The sequence below is a fragment of the Lichenostomus cassidix genome, chromosome 1Aa (genome assembly GCF_008360975.1).
Source record: "Lichenostomus cassidix isolate B80296 chromosome 1Aa, HeHo_3.0, whole genome shotgun sequence".
NCBI classification, from domain to species: Eukaryota; Metazoa; Chordata; class Aves; order Passeriformes; family Meliphagidae; genus Lichenostomus; species Lichenostomus cassidix.
Window position 1 is genome coordinate 51855992 of NC_139480.1, and position 20194 is coordinate 51876185.

General features: G+C 42.8%; 2 protein-coding genes across 5 annotated transcripts in view; both read right to left on the bottom strand.

Moving 5' to 3' along the window:
• Positions 1-3737: 3737 nt before the first annotated feature.
• On the bottom strand, positions 3738-10951 carry LOC146443856 (uncharacterized). Of its 2 annotated transcripts, none has more exons than XM_085048950.1 (5): positions 10510-10951; positions 9871-9943; positions 7496-8113; positions 5938-6039; positions 3738-5862 (listed from the first exon to the last, which is right to left on the bottom strand). In XM_085048950.1, exons 1-5 carry the CDS (start codon positions 10753-10755, stop codon positions 5582-5584), a joined length of 1320 nt encoding a protein of 439 aa, XP_084905076.1. In that variant the 5' UTR covers positions 10756-10951; the 3' UTR covers positions 3738-5581. The 2 variants fall into 2 exon arrangements, with proteins under 2 accessions (XP_084905076.1, XP_084905077.1); XM_085048951.1 differs by lacking the exon at positions 10510-10951 and adding an exon at positions 10095-10350.
• A 4354-nt stretch (positions 10952-15305) lies between these two features.
• Positions 15306-20194, bottom strand: part of FAR2 (fatty acyl-CoA reductase 2) — a 112885-nt gene continuing 107996 nt past the window's right edge. For all 3 annotated transcript variants that reach the window (XM_085048954.1, XM_085048953.1, XM_085048952.1), the window contains exon 12: positions 15306-19922. In XM_085048954.1, coding sequence (XP_084905080.1) covers positions 19760-19922 — 163 coding nt within the window. In that variant the 3' untranslated portion in view covers positions 15306-19759. The remainder of the gene's footprint in view (positions 19923-20194) is intronic.

Below are 20194 nucleotides of genomic sequence, written 5' to 3' on the forward strand. Positions count from 1 at the left end.
AATTTCCTGTATTTCCTTTTTTTCTTTTTTCCTCCCCCAAAGACTGGGGCTCCTGCTGTTGTGTCTCTGGCTATTCCAACCAGTGTTGTTGAGGTAAAGAAGAAACAGAGCCTGAAAGAAAAGACTCCTGTGCATGCAGGGACACTTTATTTTGTTTGATATATCTCAAAAATTGGTTTAGAAATTACACATAAAACGCTTTGAAAAATGTATTTAACACACACCTCTTGTCCAAGATTAAAAGAAATCTGTTTTCCCAGACACAATGAAGCAAAGAGTGTAAAAAGCTGTACTCCAGTCATATGGGGACTGGAAAACTGGATCCCATGTAACCCAAGTGGCACAGGGAAAACAATCTCCTCAGAACCAGGTTCTTCTACCAGCAGGATGGTGTGTCACTGCAGAGTAAAAAAGACAAACCACTTTCTCTCACAAAGGAATGGTGAGCACCAAGTGCTCTCCTCTGGCTTTTCAGATTTGTGCAGAAATGCAAGAAAATTAAGACCAGTTACAAGAGGACTCCTAAACTCTAGATTCTTGGGCCAAGAAACTGATGAGAAACTCACTACGGGGAGACAGAAAAAAGGGAAGGATAAAATGAAGGGAAGGGAGAGAGGCAGAGAGTCAAGATAACAACACCAGGGTGACAGATTTTATTTCAGAGACATCATTCATCCATTTGTCTTTTTGAGGTATTTCTGAAGTGCCACAGTCCCACTGCAGGATCTGAGCACTGTTAGCACCACAGAAATTCACACTATTCTACATCCCACAGCTGGCAGGAGCATTTGGGCACCAGCTGGTGACCACAGACCTGGGGTGGAGCATGCTAAGGATGCTCTGCTGGAATTAGAGTAGCTAATTCCCCCTTTCCAGTAGCCTCCCACTATGATCTGGAGGGAGGAGCTGGTTGGTAGAGAAGCTGGAGAGGTGGCTGCTGTCAAAGTGAACCTTCTGGTTGTTGCCTTTTTGCACATCCCCAATACCTTCTGAATCAGGCTTGGGATTTTATGCTGCCCACAAAGTGATTAAATCCCTGGAAGAAGAGGGACATATCCTGTAACTTCTGCAACAGCAAAGGATGGGTTGGTATCCAGATTCTCCTCTCCAGCTACATGACCACAAAAAGCAAAGGGCAAACAGGCCAGGGGAAATTAATTATTTCAGCCAAGTGATACTGAACAGGCAAAACCAACAGTGGCTGTGGAAAGGAACTCCAGTTATGTGCTTAGACTGGTAAGCAATCCCATCCTAGCTGCTAGGGAAGAGCTGTGAATCCAAGGCCACTTTGATTTGGCATAGTTTAAAATAAAGTAATAAAGATCTTAGTTTTCTGTTGTCTCACTTTTCTCTTCACCTGACACTCCCTGGCATCTCTCTGTATCACAATTGTGTCTGATTCCTCCCTCATATTTCATCATTCCACCTCCAGAAAAAAAAAAAAAAAGAGAGAAGGCTCTGGGGAGAACTTTTTGTGGTCTTTCAATAGAAATAGTTTCTCTCCATCTTTCTTGTAGGCTCCCTTCAGGCACAACATGGGGTAAATCTTAACCTGCCTTTTCAGAATTTACCAGTTGTAAGAACCCTCTGACTTTTCAGGTGGGGTATTTTGGACTTATCCCGTGGCTTCAGTGGGTTTTATTCTGCCAGCAATTCATTCCAATAGCCACATTGTGTATATCCATGCAGTTTGTGCAATTCCTTCATTTCCTGGGGAATGTGGTGCGCTCTTTTTTTTTTTTTTTGTTCTGGAGATTTTGGAAAGCTGATATTTGGGCCATACTCAATTACAAAATAGCAGAAACATGCAATAAATTATGCTAGAGTTTATTCTCTGTGAAAGGCTTCCCATTTGAGGGAACTGCATTAATGCTGCTGTAGACGGAACATTGTTTGTGACAGGAAAACACTGTCAGTTTCATTTTGTATTTGTACAATATCCAAGTACAGTTATGTCTCTGCCTAGTTCAAAGTCCCTAAGAAGCTACTGTTGTGTAAATAAAACACAGCTGTAGATCCCCACCTGCTGGGTTTTTCATACATTGCAGTTAAAATAAAAGACTGAACCATTGATTTTGAGAGGAGAAAAAGTATTTGGCCTATGTGGAATTTATCTGGAACTGTGTCACATTAGCATCCATCGTGCCTCATCCTCCAAGGAGGCATGAGCTAAGGTGAAAGAAATAAGTGATCAAGCTGGACAATTATTTCAGTCTATGCAACCATGAGCCTGGTTTGATGGATTAGAACCTGGGTCATGGGTTACTACCCTCCTAAAGCCTTTAGGGCTGGCAGGATGGAGAAAATGGTTAGCACAAGTTGGACTTGCAATTGTCACTGGATTTGTATTTTTAATTGTTGGCATTAGCCTAATTAAGTGCATTGTAACATGCTTATTTATCCTTGCCATTTTCCTACTTTTCTGTTGTCACTGTTTCTTTCCTCCTTTATGAAAAAGAAAAGTTGCATGATCACCTTGGATCCCAACATTTAACCTCATCTGTGTTTTAATCTCACTTCTGGGTGTGTTGAGAATCTAATTCCTTTCCACAGTTGTGGATTGAGGCAAAACTTGCTTTTTTTTCTATGGAGTACCCAAAAATCCCGAAAGTTAACTGATGCAGAGCGGAGGTGTCTTCACCATCACCACTAATGAATGATCATTTTCAGCTCTAAAAATTTTGGGCAAGGCCCCCAAGACCTTTGTAACTTTTAGACTACAATTAAGGAACAATATCTTATATGTAACCACATCACAAAAATCACGATGTAACTTACCTGAAATAATTATCCTTGCCTTATGTGATTAAGAAATCAGGATCCAATCCATGTTAGTAAGGCTAAAAACCTTTAAAGACTGCTGGGCCAACATCCACATCAATCTTTAAATTCATGGATCCACAATAAGAACTTCTAGATGCCATCCAGGTCCCCAGGCTTAATATTTCACATTATCTGTCTTCTTCCAGAGTTAAATAATAATAACATGCCATAATAAATTGTGTGATTGAGGTGTAATATGGGGTTATCGGTTAGTTCTTTTTTTTAATTATTATTCTACTTGTTGACCTCCATGCAGCTACCAACTTCAGAAACTCCCATTCACAACAGGAACACCTCAATTACCTGCCTGAGTGCATAATTTCTTCAGATGCACTTTAATCAGCAAACTTTTTGAAAATCCTCTCCTGCTGTCAGCTTAGTAATAACTTCATGAGTTATTTTATTTCGCTCTGAAGAAAATGCTTCTGAAGACCAACAGGTTAAATGCAAAATTGAGCAAATCAGTGCAAGCATTACAGATCTGGAGTTCCAGCTGCTTTTCTCAAAATTACCCTCATTTTCCTGCATTTTCAGTTCATTATTTCTTATACTTGCATCATTCTGTTATTATTATTATACAAAGAGAAGAAAATGGAGCTGGCTGAGGGATAAAAAGAAAAGTTAATGGCTACATCCCCTGGCCTGTTTATGCATGAGCTGGTCCAGTGTTGGTGGAGGTCTCCTCAGACACCCACAGCACACAAAGGCCGTGGGTTTCTCCAGAGAGCAGCTCATGTGCTGTGCGCAGGGCAAGTGCATCAGCTCATCCTCTTGCTAACCAGGAGATCTCCAGATTTCTGATCAGCACAGAAAGGGAAAACCCAGGTGAAAGCTGCCAGGACTGATGGCTCTGGCTGGCCTTGGACTCCCAGGGGCCACCTCTCTGTAACTCTTTCACAAAGGACAAAAGCTCACCAAAGATTCATTTCTAGCAGAAGTCGAATGTTTTAATAATGAACATCATAAAACCAACCAAAGTACAGATTTTAAACATTTATTTCATGAGGAGATTCTGCTTTAAGGAGGATGACATTAAACATCAAAGAAGTTATAAGCAGTACCCCCAAGTTTCCATGGAATAGTAGCAACTCTTACTGAAGCTCTGAAGCCTGGAGACTCTGAAATGCTCAACTGATGGAAATTACACCTCAAACATCCCACTACAAGATCACATTGAAGGGATGCCCTTTAAGACCTCGGAATTTGGCTTAAATTAGTATCCTGACGAGTTAAGGCTAATCCAAAATCTCACACAGTAAGAACAAGTGTGTGATTTTCACAGTCTGTAGTCACACAGCAAAATTGTCAGACCTGGTCCCACAGTTTTATCTTTGGGACAGAATGTGACATTCTGTCAACAAGAAGATGTCTTGTTAAGAGAAACAGTGTTTCCCATTCTTAAAATCTAAACCTTATTTTATTAATTACTAAGAGTGCATCCTTTTAACATAGTAACACAAAAAGCCCCCAACAACAAACCACAAAACCAACCACACAGAAACACAGCCATCAGTTCAAGAGAAAATTTTTTTGGCACAGGTTCAAACCCCACAGTTTCATTATCCCAGTTCAAAAGTAAATGAGATTTTTTTCGCTTTTCAAGCTTAAAGGCTCTGACACTGCTCCAAACCTGTCACTGGTGGGAACAACAAAGTGGACCAGACCAACATGCCTTAAAACTCTGCACTTTCCAACCCTGACAGGCTCAATGTCAGAGTCCTACAGGGGAAACAAAAATAAAATTGTTTCCTCTGATGTTTTCACGAGATGACACATCTGAGCTTCTTAGTGTTTCTCCTCCAACAGTAATTATTTACCCCACTCCTACCCCTAATTAATATAGACCAGCCAAAACCATGTAATAATCAAAATAGGATTATTTTATGACAGATTATAATTATAGGATTATTATTATGACAGAGGCTCAACTGAGTTCACCATTGAAAAAAGAACAAGTGCCCTATAGACCAGTTTGGTTTTTCCTTATGAACTCTTGGTGAGCAAGGTAGACCTTGAAGGTGGTATTTTGTTGAGGGATTTTTGGTTTGTGTTCTCAGTTGGGCTTTTTTTTGTTTTGGTTTGTCTTTTTTTGCGGGAGTGTGGGGAGAAGAAGCTGTTTGATTTAAACAAAAAGCAGGAAGTGTTTTTTTCCAGTTTGAGCAGTGATGCTGGCCTAAGAATCAGCTAAGTCAAGGACACCTAATTTAAAGACTTCCTAAAGGAAGGAAGCTTTTGCAAACAGATGCTGGGAACAGGGGTGCAGTTAAACTGAACATAAGCATGTTTTACATAGGCATGTTGCTTCCCTCTACATAAACCAGACTTAACAGGAGATGTTTAAAGCATCCCTGAGGACTTTATCATTAGTTTCAACTCATTAGGAGAGGTACAATTGCCCAAGGAAATGCTGAAGACATATCAGGTAAAGCTTACCCTCAAGTTTGGTGCATTATCTTGCATATGAACACTGCACTTCACTGCACCCCAGTGATAACAATCTTTGAAGCTGCCTTGACAAAGGTCATTCCTGGCCAAAATCCCTGCAGGCTACAGGAATTTGGATTTGATCCATTGCTGCTTCCTGATGCATCTGAGTGTAGAATCAACACCTTCACAGCTACAACAACTGCAACATCACAGCCCAGAGGTCACCTGCCCCAAGTGACAACACAAGCCAGAACAGTCACAGGTGTTTGCACTGGACATGTTCACAGCACAAGGCTGAGCAAGCTGCAGAAGGCACAGGATCTGGACAGACTCAGAGCTGAGCTGCAGCCAGAGCCCCAGAGGCAGATGAATGGGATAAGACACTGGCACCTTCACGGGAGAGGAGACTGCTGGGATTAAGAAGGGGGCAAGAAATGGATGCTGCTGCAGCTGTCTGCTGTCCTAGCAGGAGCCCTAAGCCATAAACATTAGCATTGAGGAGAGCATTGCCTGGGAGCAGGATATTCAGTTGCTTCTGAATTTCCTGGAGCACCTGCAGCTGACTTCGCTGATTCAGGAGAAGCATATCCATGTTTTCCCTCATTTTCTTCACTGTACAAAGAGAAGAGAATGTTAATGCCTGCTATAGAAAAATACAAGGCAATTTTGAAGCCTTTTTATACTTACACTCTCCAGAAACAAGATTCCAGTGATCCATCTCACTTTTCTCTGTACCACACATTTGCTCTTCTTTCTGATGCAGAGATGTAAATTCAGGTTGGTTTGCATCTAAAGGGAAGATGGTGCAAGTCAAGAGTTGCAAGGTCTGCATTCCAAACATGGCAGCTCAGCAACAACCCTTCCTCTCACCCACATCCTAACATTCAAACTTCATCCAAGTTAAGCCAAAACCAGACAAAGATTAGGTAGATACAGGGTTATTTGGGTTGGTTTTTTTGAGGGGGGTGTGTAGGGAAAGGAGGAAGCAAAGCTGGAGCATGGGATATGGAAAAGGGCAGTTGAGATTTAGTAAATATGGGTTTGTATTTGCACATTTTCTTTAGAAGCAAATACAGCAGTGCTACAGTGCTAATCTGATACTACTTCATGTCCAACTGACAGGGCAAAAATGAGAATTTCTTCAGGAATTATAAACTCTTACATCTTATAAAAGCCATGAAAAAAACCCCAAGCTTTAGGAGTGTAAGGTGCCATGCTAAAGGCTCATTAACAGGGTTACTAGGCCACCTCTCTGTATCTGTGGACTGAGAGGCCTCAAACCCTACCTTAAGAATTCAGTTTTGCCATTCCATTATACACTTGATAATAACTTTGTCATTATTCCCATTATTAAGGTGAAAAGCTCTTTTTTTTCCCAGAAGAAACAAACAAAGCAAAACAAAAAAGTAAAAAGCCCCAACCAAATAAACAAGCAAACCAACCAACCACAAAACCCATTGAAAACAAACGACAAAAACCTCACTCACAAAGCACCTGCTTCTCATGCCAACACCCAGAACAATTCTGTGGGTGTCTAGGCAAAATCCAAGATGAAAACTTAAATGATTTTTGACCAAGGATAAAGGGACTGCCCATGTAAAGGTACAACAACAGGGAAAAAAAACCCCAATGTCAGCTTTTATCCCTGAGTTTCTGGTTATTACTAGAACATGAAATACTGCAAAATCAGAGAACTCCCTACTTGAAATAATCCCTTTGTCTGACAGCCTGTGCTAAGAATATTCCAGAGACTTCCCACTGCAGACAACAAAAAGCTAGGATTAAAAATCCACATATAACAAGAATTAGCTGCTAGAGATTACCAAGGCACTGTTTACAGTCAAAATTCCTTGCACCTCCCTCAGCTTAGCATTTTGATGGCTGAGCACTGAAGATCTAAGGCTAGACGTCAGGCAACACTATTGAAGCAGGAATTAGTGAGAGCTTTATAATTAGTGGGATCTGAGAGCTTTGAGGAGTCTAAGGTCCCAGGCAACCTTCACGGTAACACCTAAATTTCAGCTTCAGCTTTTTCAAGGAACTTTTTCAGATGACAGAGATAAATGCATTATAAAAGAGATGGGGAGAAAAAACAAAAGGCAACAAAACCAAAACAACCAGCCAACCCCCAACACTCATATCCAGAGCAAGGAAGAAGTGTTTAATAAGAAGGAGAGAACAGAGTATTTCATATATCCCCTGGGATTCTGTATAACATGAACCAAACGCAATTTAATTCAGTTACCTGCTGTGTGCTCACTGGGTCTCTCTCTCAGATGTTGGTGTCTGATGGAGCTTGAGCTCACACTCAAGCTATTTCCATGCTCTGCGTGCCTGTAGGGCTCCTCATCTGTATGGACTCTCTGATGCTGCAGCAGAGCTGCCTTCCCACTGAAGTTCTTCCTGCATATGGTGCAGGAAAAGGTTTTCTTTTTCAGATGGGTTTTGTGGTGAGCAAGGAGGGTCGAGGCACGGCTGAAGGTCTTCTCACATTCCGTGCACTTGTAGGGCCTCTCCCCTGTATGGACTCTCTGGTGAAGCCCCAGGTTGGCCTTCCTGCTGAAGCTCTTCCCACATTCTGCACACACAAACACCTTTTCTCTCCTGTGGATCTGCAGGTGGGTCAGCAGCCTGCCGTGCCCCTTGAAGCCCTTCCCACATTCCGGGCACTTGAAGGGTTTCTCTTCCCGCCGCCGTTTCTGGCCACTAGCACCGAGGATGAGTTTCCTGGAGTCTCTTTTTGGGTCATCACAGGCTGCCCCAGTGTCTGGGCTCTGGGCTTCACTTCCCTGAGGCAGTTCCTCTTGCTTAAGGCTTTCAGGGAAGCCTTTCTCCTCCTCATTGTCCCCCAAAACGCCATCCCCTGATGGAGTAAGAGACACATCTTAACGCTCCTCTTTCCCTGAAGCAGATAAGCTGCTCCTTGTAAAAGAACTCCATTCCTTAGGCCTACCTTCAGCTTACACCAGACTCTCCCAAGGAGGAAGGGAAATTCTGAAGATTGAGACAAGAAGGGGGAGAAAAGTGGCAAAGACAAAAAAAAAGGAAGGTAAGAAATATTCCTCTTCTCTTCCTTCTGTCCCCATTTCCTTCTCCTTATATTTCCCTTCAGAGAATGGCAAAACGAAGACTACCACAATGAAGGAAGGAAAGGAACATGCTGAAACATCTCACCCATCCCGAATATCTACTTTTAGGTATTTGTTCCTGCAGACTTCACTCAAAAGCTTTCCAGGCTGCTAAATTAGCATTAACATTCTGTTTCAAAGCTGGGCACTTGGGTGGGGATCTTTCAGCACAAAAGAGCCCATTTAACCTTCATTAGGCAAAACTAGCAGGGAGATTAAGGTCGCTTCTCACTTGTGCTAGTTCATATTTACTGAAAAAAACCCTAAATTATAGGGCTTTTTCTCTATCACAACAACAGTTTTAAGTACTATAAGGATACTATATATTTATGCATCAGAAGTCAAAGGGCTCTTTATCGATTAAAAAAATTAGCTAATTCCCAATTAACTGTTACAATCTCTTTTGTTGTGTTAGATCTAACACAACATTTACTTTCCTTGCAATGACAAGCTAAATAAATTGCATTCTAAAGAAGCTCACCAGAAACATTCAAACACATCCCCTTCTTTCCTGAAGAATGCAACGTGTTTATTTCACAAGTGATTATGCACCATCATACACTCCACAGAAAGGTCCACTTATCTTGTTCTGATGGCTAGATCTTATTTTTACAGCAGTGCACCATTAACAGAATTATAAGGATCACCGAAAAAACGCTTAGCCAAGGTTAATTTTTGCAAGCAGTTTCGGGTGTTTAGCATTCAAGTAGACAATTTGGCAATTAGCATCTCTGATCTAGCCTTAAAACAGTACTCACGCATTTAACACAAAAGGTTTGTTCCATCCACAAACCAAACCAAATCAGGCTTTCTACATTCGAGATAAAACTCCGCAGTGCAATTTCAGTCCTACCTCTATGACACCAAGGAATAAAATTCTTAAATAACACGCCCTCGAAGAGGCGAAATGCAAAATGCTCTCTATTTACATGGACACGACTACCAGCATCTAAAAAGCAACAACAAAACAAGCATACTCGCTGAGAGAGGAGTCCTCTCTCTTACATCAAGGAACTACACCCAGGAGAGAGCTTTCTCCCGGAGGGATGAGGAAGGCTCTCTGGCAGGAGCAGTCATTCCTCTCGCTACAACCACGAGGCTGAATGTCCCCCGGGAGCCCTGCAGGTCTGGCAGTGCACGGGAACCGAGGAACCCTCCATTGCCACCCAAACCGAGCTGGGCAGCCACACACTTTGGATGCAGCTCCGCAACTCCCTCACACCCTCCTCACCCGTGGGAAATCCTGGAAAAGAGACGTGTATTGGCCACCCTTTGCTCCTCATGAGCTGTACTGTCTTATTGTAACAGAGATGCTGGAAAACAGCAGAGAAAGCAAGCCAGAGCACCTTGTCTCGGCCCGGCATGGCATCTCGGCCCGGCATGGCATCCCGGCCCAGGCTGGCATCCCAGGGCCGAGGGGAAGGGATGAGGGCACCGAGCTGGAGTGCCACGCTTCCCTGCCGCACTGAACTAGCAACACCTCGCTTCTCACCTGCACATCCTGCGGTATCACTCCTCTCAGGGCTCTGGAAAAGGGAAAACACGGACTCCGCTACTGGCTCCATCTGGAAGAGGAGAGGACAGTGAGCGTGGCACCCTTCCCAACAGTGCGGCACGGGGGGAGGGACAGCCGCTGGGCAACGCCAGGCCTGAGAGGGGCAAACCTGCCCACGCCACCCAGCCCCGCGGGACACAAGGACAGCCCTCCACAAACACCTGGAGACCCGTGCGCTTCACGGAGAGCAGCGCGGTAAGAAGCGCCTTCTCCTCAGCTCAGTCTCTGGAAGCACCGAGCAGCCCTGGGGCAGCGGGCCCGGCTCCCCTCTCACCCTGCACACCTCCTCAAGTGCTTCCTGCCACGCTCTGACCCCGCGGCAGCTGCTCCCCATGCCGCCGGGCCCAGAGCCGCCCGGCCGGGGAACCTCGGTGCCGCTGCCCTCAGCTCCTGGGGCCGCCCTTCGCCACCGACACCCCCGGGGCGCCGCGGCTCCATCCCCACCTCCGGCCGCGGCCCTCGCTGGCTTCTCCCGCACGGAGCTTCCCCAGGGCTCTGTGTCCCGAGGGCTCCGGGGCTCGGTGTCCCCAGAGCTCGGTGGCTCCGTGTCCCCGCTGGGCACGCAGAGGGGCTCACCTGGGCGCGGCGGCAGCTCGGCATGGTGAATCTCAGAATGGTCACCGGTGCCACCCCCTGCTCCAGCAGGGTCATCCCAGAGCACGTGGCACAGGGTTGGGTCCGGATGGTTCTGGAGTATCCCCAGGGCGGAGACTGCACACCTCTCTGGGTAATCTGTTCCACAGATTGCACAGGACAGAAGTTCTGCCTGCTGTCCGGGTGGAACTCCCTGGGCATTAGCTCTGCCCGTGTCTCTGGTGCCATTGCTGGGCCTTGGAGCAGAGCCTGGGCTCTCTCCTCAGTGCTGCTCTAAACTAAAGTTATTATTTAGTCTGACTTCTGGTTTTCAGGGTGTTTTCCCTTATTTGTCAGGATTAAGTTTGGTTTGCGAAAAGCGTGGCTCCATAATCCTTGTGGGTCCCTCCCAAGAATCTGGGGAAATTCAGTGATTTGATGATGTGACCTTGTTTTATGGTGGTCTCAGGTGCTGCTCGCTGGTTGAGCTTTTCCCATTCTGCACTTGAGTGCTTTGGAGGACCAAGGTGTCCCATTCATAGTGACAGACAGTATTTTGCAATAAAACAGGCTTATTTTCCCTGTACTTCCTGATACAGATGTTAATGAGCTCGTTGTGTTAGATGCTGTTGGTTGCCATTAGACCTTTATGCAGTATCCAAACAAATCACCTTCTGGCAAGATCTGTTCTTCCTTGCAGGGAAAAAGGGAAGCCTAGATTAACTAACTTCAGCATATTGAAAGCTGGTGTAAGGATTAATATTCCCAGTATCTAAATGAATCTAGTGTATAGATATTGAAGTGATGAGTGTCATAGAAAAATTAGTAAAGAAATGAATGGTTTTCTTGCTCTTGCAGAATTTGAACTGATGATAGCATGATAGCTTGTAAGACCACCAGGTAAAGGAGGTGCAAAAAAGATTTTGAAGAGTGTTCTCACTCATCCATCAAGTTCACCAAAAAGAGCAGTGGCTCTTCATGCAAAAATAGTGTGTAATACAAGAGCCTGTCATAATACATCAGTGGGTTAGAAAACATTGCTCTGGCATTTTATAATTTTAAATTCTTGAGCTTGGCAAACTAATAATGTCGATTTATATAAAATCCTTTCAAGAGTGTGTCTCAAATAAGATGAATAAGTCCAGATTAGATGTTCATGCAAGTATTTTTAATTTGAAAGACATGATTTTCACTAACTTAAGTAGGAGCCTTGTGTTTCAATTTAACAGGAATATTCTGACTTCTAACTAACTCTGTCCCCTGCACTGCTGGCACCTTCCCACCTTGTGGTCACAGTTTTAAAGAGCCTATTCTGTATCCCAGCATGCAAGTCCTTAATGAATCTGTTGAATCCTCTCATCTGGGGTAACACAATCTATAATTTACCAGGTTAGCACTGAATTGCAAAGAAGTATTGTGATTTTCTGTCAGGCTTTGCAATAATTTTATTGTATTCTTGCCTATATATTTGTTATCCTCATGTGAGATGATATCAAAACCTTTTAAAGCACAGATTGTATGCCATCTTCAACTCCTCCGTTTTTAACAATGCCTCTCACTCTATTCTAAGAGAAAATTAGATGTGACATAATTTGGCTTTGGAATTCCACACTATTATTCTTTTTAACTGCTATGTGACTGCTAAGTATTGTTCTTTTATAGAAGTCAGGCTCACTAAAAGTAGCTCCCAGGTTCTTGTCCTCTTGTATCTCCTCTGTTTTCTACAATCTTGTCCATCTTTCCTGAGTTCTCCGTGACACTCACCAGCCTACCTCAGCTTGCTCCAGCCTACAGGTGATGGTAAAAAAATCGAAATTAAGTACTCTGTAGCATCTTCTCTGTCTGCTCAAACCTGAGTTCTTACCCTTTTGATGCTGATGTGTTTATTTTGCAATTTCTGCTGATCTTTCAAGCAAAGATACATATTTTGATGGGTTCTTTTCTGTTGATTGTCTTCCAATCAATAATGTTATGGAATGGTTTTGGACTGTTCTGTGTTCCAGTTACTCTGTTGATGGCTGTGCCTTTTTTTTTTACCCAATGCATTATTTTATGTAATCTGACCTACTTGTCACCTCGTGTGCAGTTCCTGTTCATGATTTCAGACCAGCAGGGAAATTTGTGGCTTGTCAGATTTATTCTCTTAAGCTATTTTTCTTTTCTCTAGTTTGAGACAGCACATTTTTTAGCAGTTTCTTAAAGGAGATTGAAGTGCACATCTTCTCACTACCTGTTCTCCAGGGAATTACCTGCCGTGGGATCTTAGTGCTGCTTCTGAGACTGCAGATATCTAATTTCTGGAAATACTGTCCTTTCTTTCTTTCTTTCTTGGTGGGTATCCACCTCTCACCATCTCTTCAGCAGAAGTGAGGAACAGGATTTTGAACTCCTTTCTGTGCCCTGGGGCAGTGGATGTTGTCTAGGATCTTTTCTCTCAGTGTTTTATCTCACTTCTGATAAGGCAAAATCCTTGTATTTCACAGATCATTGAGGTTGGAAAAGACCTCCAAGGAGATAAGCAAAACTTTTCAGTGTTTCAAATCCGTATTTATCACAGGACATAGCACTTCCAAATAAAATGCTGAAATGCTGAAATAGAGCAAGCTGTAAAGAACAACCTATTAGAAGGTAATTCTCGCTTTACATACCAGAACATATTCACAGTTTTATATTGGTCATTGGCTGTTCTTATGCTTTCTATGGCTAAATAGCATCTTGTTTAGAAGAAATACTAATAGAAGCTACTTTGAATTTGATCCATATTATATTCTACCTAATTCTTTTGCTTGCTTTCACATTCTATATTTTGAGTAATTATGCAAATGAAGCATAGGAAATTTTTTTCCCTGGAAATATTAATCTCACCTCAATGCCAAAGATTGAAGAATGAACAAAATAATGTAACTATTGCTCCTATTATCCCACCACTGGGATTGTTGTCTGTCAGATGCCTAAACTCACATCCTCTGTCCCAGCTTTTTCCTTCCTTTCATTGTTAGTAATTCAAGCTTTTCATAATCTTGACAGAGGAGGAGCTCCTTGGTCATGAAGCAGGAAAATACCAGAATTTTCTTGGTTTCATCTTGTTATCTCTCACTTTTTCCTAAATAAATATTAACTTAATAAGCTTTAAGAATTCACTTAAAAGAGAGGGCACAATTTCCTCTTAAACTCTGTGTTGCATAAACACAGCCATTGTTGAATAAGGTAATGCTGTTCACATTTTCAAACAGCCAGTTTTATTTACTCCACAATGACAATAGTTTTTACTGTCTATAGTTGTAAATTTTTCATTTGTTCCTCAAGTTCCAGGATGCCTCCATTTTTAAAAGCCTGAGGCAAAGAGAAAGATAACAATTCACTCACCTTTCTCTACAAGACTGTGCCATACTGTAAACTTTCTATCGCTTTCTTGTCAAAACCTAACTACCAGAGGCACTGGGATAAGTGCCTGAATTTTGGGGCCTCTTAAGTGTCTTGCACAGCAAATACTCAGGGACAAATGACAGTGGCAAAGGATTTGTGATATCAGTAGCGAAACTGGACTTTGTGTACCTCAAATCTTGCCTGTTGACTGATTCAAATACAGTTACAACCTCTTTCTACAAACATTTTTGCTGGCATTTTCACCAGCCCTGATTTCTCTGGCCAGTTTATATACATTTAATCCAATGAATTATGTTTCATTTTTTGCAGCAGCTTTTCCTAGGTTAAGCCAGGTGGTTCTCAAGGTTTTGTGCTCTCTGGAGTGGTTATGAGCCCTGAGTGCAGGAGCCCAGAAATCCAATTTATCACTGTTCCACAGCATGCTTCACAGCCAAAAAATCCTGATAGTTGTGAATTGGGACCTCTGGGGTCAGTTCTTAATGAACACCAGTTGTCTTTAGCTGAGGGAGATGGGGAAAATTGAAAATTGGCTGGGATGCCTTCCCTTGAGAGCTGGTCGTGTCACCTACAGTGTATCAGCTAAGGACTTGTCCTACATTACATCATCCCTCCCTCCCCCCCCCTTTTTGCTTTCCTTAGGAAAAGATTAATGCAGTTTCCCTAATTTATTTAAATTGATTATTTGCCTTGATAACACTGTGCAATTAAAATGTCAGAAGAAAAGCTTTAAATATTGAAGTCTGCTGGTTGACCTTTAAGTCTGTTCTGTGGAAAGAATTCGAACTTTCTTGCTGATGGCTTTAATTCATTGATGCATCTTAATGGAAAATTGATTTTTTTCTTCCATAAAGATCACATTTACATATAAAAAATGGAAAATGATTTTTTAAGAATTAAGATTTGCTAACAAAATGAAAGCTGTATCTTTGATGTATGCCCTGGGTTTCAGGATTTGAAATAATTTTCATTAAGGAAAGGGACATGATAATGCTGTGTCCTTTCCTCTCATAGAAGTCTGCTATATTCAAGGAAGTGAGAGGTAATTACTAGACATGATGTACTCTTGCTTGACAGAAAACTAATATAATAAGGTGGGGTCTCTATACTTAAAAACTAAGAATTTGGGATAATATATTCAGGTACAAATGTCATTCAGGGAAGTTGGCTGTGTTACTCCCAATTTTCCTTTGCTGCAGCCCTGTCCCTGAGTATCCACAGGACACCCATCACAGAAGGACCTTCCCAGTCCTCTGTATCTGGGTTAGATTCTCATCTGGGTTTCCCTCCTGTAGGTGGGGCTGCCATTCCACCGACAGATGTGTGCAGATGTGCTGGGCAGCCAGCCTCTGCTCAACTGCACTGGCCAGCAAGGAACCACCTCCTTTAGCCAACGAAGCAATGCAAAGTGACCATAGCTTTAAAATATTTTGTTTTATTAAATGTTTCAAATAACATAAACATCATATTAACAATTTTATGGCTGAGGTTCACGTAATTTGTGGTTTGATCATTTTATCTGATTTGAGAGCTCAAAAGATTACGCCTTAACATTAGAAACTCTGTAATTAAGATTTATAACAGGAAGTTGTCTCGTAGCTAACAAGAGGATAGAAACAGCAGACAGAACTGTAGAAACTCTGGAGAGTGGGAGAATATGTATTTTACTATAAACTGGGATCTGCCAAGATCATGTAAGGACAAGAAACCTTTTGTAAGTGGCTTCATGTTCATCTGAAAAAACAACTGAATTTATAGTTGGCTTTTAAGCAATAGAGAAAAGTGGGATACTACATTACTCCCCCAAATACACTTTATTTTTTATATTTTAATTCTCTTAAATAAATCTGTACCACTTTCGTACCAATATTTAGCACCATGTAATGGGGTGTTCACCACTTATTTTCTGGGGAATGTTACTTGCTCTGTGCTAGAATAAGGGGTCCAATTCTACTAAAATTGTACTAAAAGTTCATCCTTGCTTTCAGCGGTAGGACGTCAACGCTGGAAGAGCAACAGCATGCTTTCAAACCATGAAGCTGTAGCTTATTTACAAACAAAAGGATGCCCCCCTCCCTCTTTTCCCAGTTGCTTATTTCGTGATAATGACTCGGCTAACAACTACAGGTTAGGTTCCCTTTACACTGGAAATGAGGGGATGATTGAACTGAAGCGGAACAGGGCACGCCAAACAAGCACAGCCTGGCATTTCAGGATGAGCTCCACTGCTCTCACGTCGTCTGCTGGCTGCTGCTGGAAGATGCAGCTGTACACACAGGCAGATGTACTCATGTTTCCTTCGAAAATGTAAAAGAACATGTTTCTCCAGGAGGTGGGTAATGGGCCAACAACCTGTAATTTACCAGTGTGTCTGTTACCCCCCACTTCCTACCGTGGAAGAATTGTTTCTTAACAAAGAACAGAGGAGGGTGGAGGGGTAAGAAATTTTTTTTTTTGTGGTAACAGACATGCTGGCGATAAACAGCTTTGGTTGTCATTCAAAAGGCAGTTAAAACATGGATTAATTGTAGGGATTTGTTGTGGTTGGTTGGTTTGTTTGTTTTGTTATCGCAGTTTTATTTAAAAAAAAAAGATACTTGTTAATTGCAAGCTTCTGCCCATTGCTGACAGTGAAATGATATTCAGTGTTTCCTTTCAGGTATTTTCCCCGAGGCTTGGGTTTCTTCAGAGCACAGAAAATCCACGGAGGAGGACAAAGTAAACCATCCAACATCAGCCACTGCTTGAGATGAGAAGAAGTCCTTGTGCCCAGCTCCCCACGATGACAATCACAACTGGCACTCAAAGGCCACTGCCAAGCATCAGCCCCTGCACTGGGGTGTTCTGAAATACAGTCTGTTCAGACAATCACCTGCAAACATCTCAAGCCGCAAGAAAATGGATTAAAGATTCAAGTTTCCCTGCATGTTACGTGTGTTCAGACAAGCTAACAGCTTGATCTGCCCCAGGCAAGGCCAGAGCTCCAGAGCCAGCTGCTGGCAGTGCTGTGTGGGTTATGAAAGGTCTCTAGAAGAGCAGACACCATCTGCAACGGCTCTGTTTTTCCAACCCAAGCAGCTCCTGCTGGTTTTTTGGGGCTGAGTTGTAGCTTTTCTGCGGCTGTTTCCTTCAACTGTCATGCCACCACTGTTCTGAGTGAAGCATATTTTTGTGTGTTCAGAAAACCAGGGCTGGATGTGCTCAGGGGAGCAAAAATATGCCTCAGACTTGGTGGGACAATAGAGCCTGTGCACGCAACTGTGAATGCCTGCAGGCATTTTATGAGGAATGCCTGGCATGAGTTGGGAAGCGGAAGGAAAGGTGGGACACTCTACTCCTAGGAGAGCTGACTGATGTAGGTGTAGCAGCTCTGCACCTTTGATTTTTCTGAGATCCAAGCTTTTGTCTGTCACATGCAGAGCCTAAGACTTACAATCCCCTTTACTGCTGCTTCTCTTTGTCCAAAAGGCAGGCACTTAAAAAGACCTTCAGGTTACAAGTTAAAATAATTTCCTAATGTGTGAGTGGAAGTTTGTTTCAAAGTGATCTACAGTTTTGGTTTGCTTCGTTTTTTAGCCTTTCCTGTGAGGAGACTGCAAGCTGCCTGATGACCTCATTATGTAATTTAGGGAATGCAGCCTTTCTGGAGGAATCCCTGCAGCAACCTGCCTCAGCCCCACCAAGGTAGCAAAGCACAATGCCACAACCTTCCCCAAAATGCTGCTGTGGCAGAACTGCACAGGGAATATTGGTTCCCAGCCCCTGAACCCACAGCTCCAGGTTTCCCAGGTGGTGACACCTTGTACAGCATGCCCTGAAGCTGGAAAACACACACCTAACACCCAGTTTCACTAAGGAAGTACATTTCCAAGGCAAGAGCTTCAGAAATCTGCATCTTTGTGAACTGGGTGCTTGATCTATTTAAGCACAGATCAAAAGTGGTGTGTGACAAACACACAGCTCTGTGGCAGGCAATGCCAGAGCACTGCCATCCTGGACACCACGTTTCTGGTCAGGTTCTGCTGCAGGCATCCTTTGGCAATTGCTTGGACTAGACTTCTGGGACATACGGGGGAAGATTAATTCCTTGCACCTTTAGAAAGCTTTTTGAACTAGCTTGAAGGCCTAAGAAATAAATATACTGTCATAACTTACTCTTGCCTTCACTGCCAAAACCAAGTATAATTTTTGAGGAACGCCAGGCTTGTAAATACTCTGCTCTTTGCAGCTCACAAAAGAGCAACTGTGTCATTTTGTTGTGATGTAGCATTACGTTTTGAGACAGCTGGCATGACACAAGACTAGAGAAACTGAGTGCTGCACTGTTTCAAAATCTTGCTGCTTTGAAGACTGACCATCTTAAAAGTGCTTATTCAGTGTTACCTGAATAAAAAATATTTTGGTATTAGATGTGACTCTGAAAATCTGGCAACACAGTAAATTTGTTGCTGTTGTTGCACCAGCTACTTGGAAGAAAGTTCTCTTTCTGCCCCCACACGAAGTCATAATTCCCTACCAGAAGTCATAATTCCCTACAAGAAACAAGAATCTCCAACGGGCATGAGCATTAGGAAGGTCCTTGGCTTCCTTTCTAAATTTAATTCCAAAATTCTGAAAAATTGAACTCTGAAAATTCTAAATTGCAGGACAAAGTGTGTTAACCTTCACAGTGCATGACTGTTCTTACAGAGAAGTCAAAGAATCACAGAGCTGTTTAGGTCAGAAAAGACCTTTAGGATCATCAAACCCAACATTTAACCTATTCTCAACAAAAACAAGTTTCAGTCTTTTTAATGCCTGCCTACAGGAGTGGCAGCAGAACAAGCCCAATGATGTTTCCTCCAGGTGTGTTTTTACACTTTCTTTGCCAGTGGAAATGATCAACTGCAAAGTGATGGAGCTGTAATGAAAGCACAGTATCAGACTGGTTTTGAGCTACAGGGAGAGAGATTTTCTGCAGGCAAATCCAAGGGGAAAAAAAGACCTATGCCTCAAAAATAACGAAGAGTTTCTGTATTCTTCTTCCAATTTTTAAGAAGTCTTATCTTCATTCTCATGGTTAATAGAACATTTTTCAAGACCCCAAAAATGTTCCAAGCAAATGTGATAAATGCAAGACCAGGAATTTTTTAATAAACTGAAACCTTAACCACAGGGAGAAAAAAAGACCTCTCTGTAAGAAAGCAGCTTGTGAGTGAGCAGAGTTAATACAGGTGCACAAATTCTATGTGTGTCTTCAGGTATGGCTTGAAAGCATCAGTCCTCAGCAGCAATACAATACAAGATCTGAAAACAGTTCTGTGTGTTCACTGGCCTTGTGTGACTGATCTTTCCCACTCCCAAGTTTTGAAAACCTGGAAAGGTGCAATCTTGGTTTTTTTCAATAAGGTACCATTTCACTGAATGAGAAGGAAGGAACAGCTGCTTTAGGAAGACCTCTCACAGGTTAATTTCCTTGGTTGGGTCTTCTCTGGTGGCATTCTTTTCTTCCAAGGTCGTGCTTTAAATGTGCCTCTTTTGAGGAGGAAGATGGGATTACGATAGCCTAGGGAATATTACATGGGAAGACAATGACTTTGGTTAATCCTTAGTCTTGCACATCACACTTTAGATGAGGGGTTCCAGCTTGACCTGTTCCTAAAGCTTCAGTTATGGCTTTAAAAATTGGCCTGGTCCTGTGGAAGAAAGACCACCATGTATTAAAGCATTAGTTAAAATTAAAAAGGTGAGCATGTAACAGTGCACAATAAATGCCAGCTGCTGTCGGAGGGAGTGGATTTTTCTGCTACTTTCAGACCCCGATGCCCACAGTTGCTGATTAGAGGAAATGGAGGTCCTTCTGGAAGAGGCTGGTTGCTGATGGATGGCTTCAGTGCCTGAGGGTGCTGGATGCCCTGAAGTAGGACAGGAACTTGTAGCAGAGGCTCACCACAAAGTACCAGATGTTTCGAGCCATCTGCGACCTCGCGATGAAGATGCGCCAGATGATCACCAGGAGGGTGGTGTTGAATGCATATCGGATGTTCCTCAGCCTGGGAAAGAGGCATCTGATCAGGAGACACACAGACAGCAAGAAGATCACCTGCCCCCTGTATTTCCTACAAGTAATTTGGGAAGAAATCCTATTTACAAGAGGTCCTTGGGCTTTTTGTCCTTCTAGTTTTAGCGGAGACGCTGCGCTGGATTCCTTGATCTTGCCAAGGACTGTGCTGAAGTTGGAGCACAGTGAACAGTTAATGGGGTAGGTGGAATAGCTGTACTGGAATTCTCTTTTTCTGTACTCTCATTTCAAACCAGAACGAAA